Source organism: Berghia stephanieae, chromosome 6, assembly GCF_034508935.2.
Source record: "Berghia stephanieae isolate SIO BIC M18660-M18661 chromosome 6, UCSD_Bste_1.3, whole genome shotgun sequence".
In the NCBI taxonomy this organism is placed as follows: Eukaryota; Metazoa; Mollusca; class Gastropoda; order Nudibranchia; family Aeolidiidae; genus Berghia; species Berghia stephanieae.
In genome coordinates this window covers 44,368,692-44,377,504 of record NC_088365.1, presented here as the reverse complement: position 1 = coordinate 44,377,504, position 8,813 = coordinate 44,368,692, and the positions used below count along the sequence as shown (strand labels likewise).

The window sequence follows — 8,813 nt, the reverse complement described above, 5'->3', positions numbered from 1 at the left end:
TGTCGCCTCCGGAAATCAGACCTGCAAATATGTGCACCTCGAGAATAATATATTTAAGTTGTCAATATTTGAAGCCAATAAAATATCTGGCTAAATATTTTTCTTTTTTTTTAATTATGCGTTTTGTCTCAATATTTATTCGGTGCGGTCCAAGTCAAGCTTTGCAAAAGGCGTAACCATACCGCACCAAATATTATGCGGACGTGAATGAAATCACGGAGACAAATTGAATATATTAATAATTGGCAGACTGGCAGACTAAATGCCCATTCATTGAGTGTCAATCCACAATAATTTAAAGAACTTTTCAGTAGACATGCTTTCGTGTGATTTAAATGCGTTGCATTCACATGCAGAGAATTTAACCACCTAACTGCCGTTACTCTGGAAAACCATGTATTTAAAAATTTGGCTAGAAAACTCGTCTTTCAAATATCGATCTATTTAAATGACCCTCATCTTGGCAAAAATCTCTCAAATCTGGGACATAAGAAAGATTCGCGAAGTCTCAGGTTTGAGAGTTTTTGCCAAGATGAGGGCCATTTAAATTGATCGATATTTGAAGGACGAGTTTTCTAGCCAAAATTTTAAATTCGTGGTTTTCCAGAGTAAGGCTGTTAACTGGTTCAAGAGCCAATAGAAAAACCGGCTTTTGATCAGAGTCAAAGTTTGAAGTCTGATCGGCATCTAAGAGAGATTTAAAAAGAGATAATGAAGAGATTTCACATCCCAAGTGATGTCATGAAATGAAGTGTAATCAATCGTATATTATTATTACATCGTACCATATCGATCTGATAAACATTCAAAATGAAATCGATAATATATTATTACATTGACCTGCAGTGCGACATATACATATTATATTCAGGTCTGACATCCGAACGGGTCTACTTTAACATTGTTGTAATGGACAATATTTTGCGACATTTAAAATCATTATTATTACTGTGGAGACAGTGTTGGAGCGACAAACCATGATGATGATTTTTGTTTATTACTGTTTGCAGTCCACAGCTTTTAGCAGCTTTGTATCAATAAGAGATTTAACCCATTCTCTATCGGCATGTCAAATTAAGAAATTTAGGCGCAAGTACCGGTGTAAGATAAAGAACTGAGCAAGTATATATGAAAGTCACCATGACAAAGCAAGAGAGAAAATATACTAGAATAAAACAGTCCCAAAAAATCAGTCGACCTCGACTAGGGATCGAACCTTAGACCTTCGGATTACGGTCGACTGATTTTTTGGGATTGTTTTCTTGTATCTTTCTTTCTTGCTTTGTCTGGCACCTTTCATACACACTTGTTCAGTTCTCTACCGGGATGTCACTTTGTAGGTGTTGAACGTTACCTTCTCGAATTACTATGTACAACATTCATATTGTTTTTCTGCAAGGATAAAACAAAAATACAGTGACCTTGATCTCTTACGTTTAGAATTCAGAACAAGTTCCCAACATACAGGTCGAAGTTGACGTCACTCAGCTATTTGTTATTATTTTTTGACAACCTGTTGATAGGTTCGACTAAATCATATCAATTAAGACTTATAAACGTTTAAGGTTACACACAGTTTAGTGTGCTGGACTGTTTGAATCTGGTTGGCTGGTGTTGTGAGTATTTTATATAAACGCATAGCATCAATATTTCGGTGAGAACTTGGGTTCGCGCATTTGGGAACGAGTGTTCGAAATTTCAAAGGCAAGCGTTCAACAATGCCTATGACGTCACCCGTGTCATTTTTTTTCCCTCCAAAATCTATCTTTTTCAAAGTCTTTCTTCGCGCTAGGATTGCTTATGGAATTCAACAACTTGCTCTTAAGATGAACTTATATTCATGGATAGAGCGTCAGCCATATTCATGTACCTTCAATCTTCAATCTTCAATGGCTTGTATTTGCAAAAGGCCCCACAGGCCCATCACTGCAAATGTTCTATTACAATCCAATCAAAACAGGGAACAGTCACAGATTACTTTGACGATCAAATGCATTCAACACTTGTTTTGAAAGTTTCCAAGCATTCAACATTCGTTCTGTCCGTTATACCTAGTCTTAAGTATAGGAGAATTCGGGGAGACCTTATTCAATTATATAAACTAGTCTATCATGAGGTTGACTTGGTCTTTAAAAAATCAAGACAACTTAAGCTATTATACAGTGCAATATCCATAAAACGTGCTCAAAGCGCTTTACTAGGCCCCTGACCAACAGCAACACGTAATATTTAGGACTAGACATGACGCCTGTTAGGCGATATTACAATTTTTCCGTAAAGACTGTCACAGTAAAGATTGTTCACAATTATCTTATTAAATTTTGATTTTAATAAGAACTGAATTCATCTCACTCCAGTTATATTTCGATAGGCTTAGAAAACTTTACCTTCTAATATTAGATCATCTTTCCTTTAATAGTCTTCCCTCGAATTAATTTCTAATTAGTGAATACTTTTCGTTCTACATTCTGTCACGTAGCCACTTATTATAAAAGCTGATAGGTCTAACATTCTACACTCACTTCTCTCTACAATCTATGCCAGCCGCTCCATTCCTCATACATTGATATATTTGAAGATTTTTATCTTTTGGTACTTTGTGGATATTTATCTCCACCATCAATACGCCGGAGCTTTTAACTTTGACAGTGCAATCTTCAACACATCAAGGATCAAACCTGAGCCCACTGTCGAAGAAATAAATAATTGACCCCTTCCCAACTGCCTGGAAGTGGAACCTTACAAACCTGAGCCCGCCGTCGGAGGAATATATAATCCATCCCTTTCAACTGCCTGGAAACGTAACCTTACAAACCTGATATTATATCATCATAAGTTACGTAATATATTCACATTTCTATTTGTAACTGCCACAATCACTATTCATCTCATTTAATTAAATTTCATCTTTCTTTTTATTTCATCTTAAACAAATCGTTAATTGTTTTTCATTTAAAGTAACTAGTAAATTCTGGGGCCTTATTCTACATATCTTTATGCGTAGTCGAGTAGCTCTTTACTCACTTGAGACCATGACAGACCACGCTATTAATGACCAGGTACTCATTTTACACCTGAGTACGATGAGAGAATGTGAGTAAAGAGCCTTTTCCAAAGACTCAACTATGCGCCGAGCGAGGCTCAAACCCAGGACCTTCCGATCCGAAAGCGAGTGTCATACCACAAGACTACATAGCGTACCGACTTAGATACTTCTGATTTTTTTTTTTCATTATCGAGTACAATAATTACCAGAGGAGACTGACTTGTTTTAAAATCTTTATTGACAAATACAAAACTAGTGTAAGGAGAATTGTTTTTATTAACAGAACTGTAAAACTGTGGAACGGTATCAGGTATGAAACGAAACATGCTTGTTCTGTCGACAGAGTCAAAATAATGCTTGATAAAGAAATAATCAATTCCATATTTATTTATGGTTAAATTTTAATATACAGGTTATTCAATGGTTAGTTGGCCTAAATCATTCTTTACATAATAATATGTGATATACGATATAGATATATACAGTTAGAGAAATACGATTATTCCAACCCTCTCCCTAAACAGTAACGCGTAATGATATCAAGTTTACAATTATAAAAAGTGACGTCAGTTTATCAATGGTTAAATTTCACTAAAATTAGATTTTTGAAAAAAGAAGTACTATTTATAGACTAGAGAGACGAAATCGGAATCGATTGAGGGGTAGAATAAAATATATCTTTCACTCTTGCGTTTTGGAATTCGAACTTTGTTCCCAACGCAAGCTGGTGCAGCTGTTGGGAATACGTCCGGAATAGGCTTCAACAGTCGTGATGTCACTTCCCTCGTAATGACGCGCAGTAACTTAGTAACTGGTTCTAAACTATCGGAACAATGGGCGACGCCCTTATGAAATTCTTCTCCGACGAGCATAAAGGTGTATCCAGAGGGGAAAAAACATTATAAATCTGATCATGTTTTGACTTAAATACATTCTGATCACATGACACGTGAAAAAGTTCTATCCAGCATGAAGAATAAAAAGTACCGATTTTCTTTGTTGAGAACCAAGCAGCTCGTTGCTGGGCGGACGTGACACCAGACTATTAAATCCAATTCCAAAAAGCAAGAGTGTAAGAATCGTATGATGAACAGTCCATCAAGTAAAAGTGAAGGGTTTTGATGCTTTACAATCTGAAGAACCTGGTTCAAGGTTCTCAACCACACGACCACGACCATAATATGCTTCGAAATTAGGTCTTAACAATTTCAATGTATACAGTTAGAAAACGACGAATAAACCGTCCATCAAGTAAAACTGAAGTGTTTTGATTCATTAGGGCGAAGAACCGGGTCCACGACCACGATCATATTATCCTTCTAAATTAGGTCTTGGCATTTTCAAAGTTAGAAGGAATAAATGATATTATAAGACGTCTTTTGAGTTGAAAGGAGACGGAAACGTCATCACGTGGAAAATATTTGTCCTACATCGACGTGTACTTATTTGCAGGTCTGATAACCCAATTCCTTATGGGCTCATTGTTGTAATGGAACCCCCCCCCCCCCCCCAAAAAAAAAAAAAAAAACAACAAAAAAAAACACAAAAATCCAAAAATACTACGCAAAATATTGTCCATTGCAACAAAGTCAAACTAGGCCCATAAGTGGGTTCGAATGTTAGACCTGCATATTATGTTATGTACACGTCGTCCTACACCCTTCTCGTGGGCTGCAAAAATCTTTATAAAACACTGGTATATCACGGAGAGGGAAACAAAATGAGACCAGAAAAGAATAATCTTGAACTAAATTTTGTCAGGTCAAAATCAGAACGGAGCAACAACGAAACACGTCGTATTTACCGTTCAATGACATAACAACGTACGTATTCAGGTTTATTGGGGACAGCATGCATTGAATAACCTCAATAGAATGTTTTACCGTTCATTCTCTAGTGAAACGATTTTGATATTTGATTCGCACTGAATTGTTCCTGTGTGTGTGTGTGTGTGTGTGTGTGTGTGTGTGTGTGTGTGTGTGTGTAGGTAGGTGGGTGGTTGGGTGTGCGTGTGTTTAACAAAAAAGACAAGGTTGCTAATGAACACTCAGACAAAAGGAGAGAAGAAAAGTGTTGCATTCGAATCAAGGTTGGACAAGTTCGAAAATTTTATGTTTTGTAGGCTGTCAAAGAATTCGGAATTCGGTTAACTAATTTTTAATAACTTTCAATTAAACTCTTCAGCTATTATAACATACATAAAGATTAATGAACCAAACTGATTCCAGTTTTAGTCTTTTATTGCTATACGACCTTAAAACTTCAATTTGTCGCTGGAAATCACAACTGCTTGAAATTGCTTGCAATAAATCACGGCCTTCACCAGTCGCTTGATTTTTTTTGCCGAGTTAAAAATTTTGAGATCTTTTTTCTTTAAAACAGTAGTCCTTCAGAGCTACCAGGCCCATGGAGCCAGAGTTTATCCCGGTTTCTATAGCGTAAAATTGCTAGCTATCCTTTGGACAGGACGCTAGTCTATCGCAAGTACTTCCGCCAGATCTAACAGACCCAGTTACCCCCAATTACTGCTGGGTGGACAGGGAGGAGGGGGTTGAAAAAATCTCGACTGCACCCGGGATCGATCTCGGTCCCTTTGCTTGTGAAGCGAGTGCTCTACCAGTTGAGCTATCGAGACTCCCGTCTTTACGTCTTTGTATTAAAAAAAAACCCCTGTAATTTGTGTATCAACTTCTATAACAATAACAAGAACATCGCCAATCGCTCCATGTAAGCAGTAGCGTTCCGCCACTTTGTTAAGGGAGGTTATCGATTATATCAGATTAACCCAACATATTGTTTTCAAAAATATCGAAAGCAAAAAGGGATAAAGGGACATCCATTTTCTTGTGCTCAATCACCACAGCATCTAAGATGCATAAAGCAGAATCACATTTTGCTTTCTGGAAAGCTCTGAATAGCACAAATGTCTGTCTATGCACATTAACGTCTTTCCAACGTAAGCCAGAAAAGTGTCTGTGTTACCAAGCGTATAATTACATAAAGAGAATATGTACAGTATATTCTAAAAACCGCTTCAACAAAAGACAAGTTACACACGGTATATTGCACTCTGTTTTGTTGACTTTGTCGTTTGCCTTTTCCAGAAGCGGATGAGTTTATGTATCCATCACTGATTGAAACAGTAGTGTTCACTTTTCTAACAATTTTCCCTTTAGACAGGATAGCGTTCCAACACTTTTCGCTATGAAATCATGGTGTGATTTCCTGAAAATAGTTTATGACTTCGACCTGCGTCTTTTCACAGACTCTACACTACCAGTAAATATTTGTCTCTCTGGTTTTTGGATTGTTTATTGCATTTGCGAACTGTTTGGAGAAGATCTTAAACATCATCAAAACACACTGTGCCGTGCGCCAAAGTCAAATGTATTGCATCAACTGTCCGCCACTGCATGAACCCAAACCAATGGTCGTGTGACTAAAATAATGATGGCTATCATGAGCGTATTACGATTTTATTTACAGTCTATATACATCATACAGGAGATTCCGTTTCCGTACCAGCTTTTTGCTGCATGAAAGATGATACATACCCACTATTCCAGTTAGATGGATCACTATTTGACATGTTTGAAAGTTCTGGAGATTTATTGATACTCGGAGATGAATTCGCCGATTGGGTGAGAATGCTCGTGTTACCAAGCACTCTCCTTGATGGTTTCTTTATCGTATAGGGGGTGGCCAAATATGGCGAGGAAAACGGAGTATTTTGAGAATGCTTGCTCTCTTTATTCTCGTCCATATCAATGCTGTTTATGCTATCTTTACTGTCAGCAGCTTGGACAATTGTTGGTAAGTACGCACTTTCTTTGATATTATAGTCACTGGAATCGCCTCTCCGTGATGATGGATTCTTTTTAGGAGGATTGGCAGTTTCAAAAATGTCCACTTTTGATCGAGCATTTTTTGAAGAATCCCCAGTTGTGTCTGAATTTGTTTTTACATTTGGCGGCGGTGGTGACGATAATCTTTTGGTTATGGTTGATTTTGATGTTGTTTCATTTTCGTTCAACAGAAATCCGACTTTGTTTTCGGCTGGATAAGATTTCCTATGTCTTCTGCTATAGCCATGACCATTTGTAAATTTGTCTGTAGCAGAATCCGTAGGTTTATTGTCTGATGTAAACGGATCCGGCGGAGTGTTCTCATCCTGGTAAAGTGGCGCAAGGATTGGAGGATAGTGAGGTCGTACATGGTCTTCTGTGTTTGAGGATTTGACAAAGGGACTATTTATTCGTTGTTGGAATGTCACAGTCTTGAATCCTGACGATTTCTGCTTTTTCATGTCCAACATTTCGGTTTTATCTCCCCTTTTGTCAAAGGTACGGTTTGCAAAACTAACACTTGCGCGTGGTGGCATCGCCGTGGCTCTTGGAGTACTCATAGCTGGAGCAATGGATCTGGACAAAATAGGACTTCCGTTGAAGGGAGAGGCTGGCCTAGCTACGGTTTTCTTTGTGTTGTTGTCGTTGTTGTTGTTGTTTACTGATTTGACAGACTGGCTTGAGGAATAACCAGAAGAACAATCTTCCACTGAACTGTCCTTTCTCTTGTCATCGTGACCTGAAGGAAGATAATAGGAAATGTAAAGACATTTGATTGTTGTTGTTGTTGTTGTTGTTGACAGGCAGAATGCAGGCAGATGTTAAGCGCACATTCCACGCTAGGGTTTATTTAAAGGAACATCAGACATTTTCTTACAAACCTGAAAGCAATCGCCTACATAACGATCGTCAGATCAATCTTAGACTATTTCTGTACAGTTTGGGACCCATACCTACAATCGCTTTCGGATCGGAAGATCCTGGGTTCGAGCTTCGCTCGGCGCATAGTTGAGTTCTTGGAAAAGGCTCTTTAGCCATATTCTCTCAGGTGTAAAATGAGTGGCTGGCCGTTAACAGCGTTGTCTCTGTCCTAAAAAAATTGTAATATCGCCTAACAGGAGCCATATCCCGTCCTAAATGTTAAGTGTTGCTCTTGGCCGGGACCCCTTGTAAAGCGCGTTGAACACGTTTAGTGGATATTCCTCTATATAAAAGCTCAATTTAAAAAAAGTTCTTTATCTTATCTGTGATTTGTTATTCATTTTATTTTTCCAATGGGCCAAACACGATGTATCGTACTATCATAATATTATCATTAAAGAAAACAAGCTCTATTCACTCTCATATGTTGTCTATTCAAATGTAAATTGTTACATTTTTATTCCGCCCGCGTCATCAAATAAACCCATTGAGATTTTTGGCTTGTGGAATCTTCCCTATCTTTCCAGACTTGCCTACCTGTACGAAAAATTCGTAGAATTACTAATTTTTTTCTCCAATTTGAGAATTTCGTGATCATCTCAAAGTCATCAAAACTTATTAAAGATGAGGATTGATACCGTGCTACAAAATTTTAAGGATTTTGGAGTGTTATTCAATCCTTGTTAGGGAAAATTGTTGATTTTTAAAAATTTAACTATTGCGACTACGATTTCTATCTTCTAAAAATAACGAAATTTTACATTTTCAAGAAGACAGATCTGTCTTTCAAATGATATATACATTATCGATCTGTTGTGATCGTTTCGTCATATCTGATAATCCTACATCTGGGAATCCTTTTTAAAAAATAAATCTTGAATGGAAATTGACATTATGTTAAAGCTTATAAATTATAATAAAAAGAACACAATTGTTAATACGAAGAAGTGTTTATGAAAGGTGCGAGACAAAGCATGAAAAAAAAAATACAAGAAAAACAA

The 8,813-nt window shown here is 37.3% G+C and overlaps 1 protein-coding gene across 2 annotated transcripts in view; it reads right to left on the bottom strand.

The window, feature by feature from the left end:
- Window positions 1-3,266: 3,266 nt before the first annotated feature.
- The window catches only part of LOC144975086 (uncharacterized), a 16,079-nt gene continuing 10,532 nt past the window's right edge, over window positions 3,267-8,813 (bottom strand). For both annotated transcript variants that reach the window (XM_078918796.1, XM_078918795.1), the window contains exon 5: window positions 3,267-7,630. In XM_078918796.1, coding sequence (XP_078774922.1) covers window positions 6,543-7,630 — 1,088 coding nt within the window. In that variant the 3' untranslated portion in view covers window positions 3,267-6,542. The remainder of the gene's footprint in view (window positions 7,631-8,813) is intronic.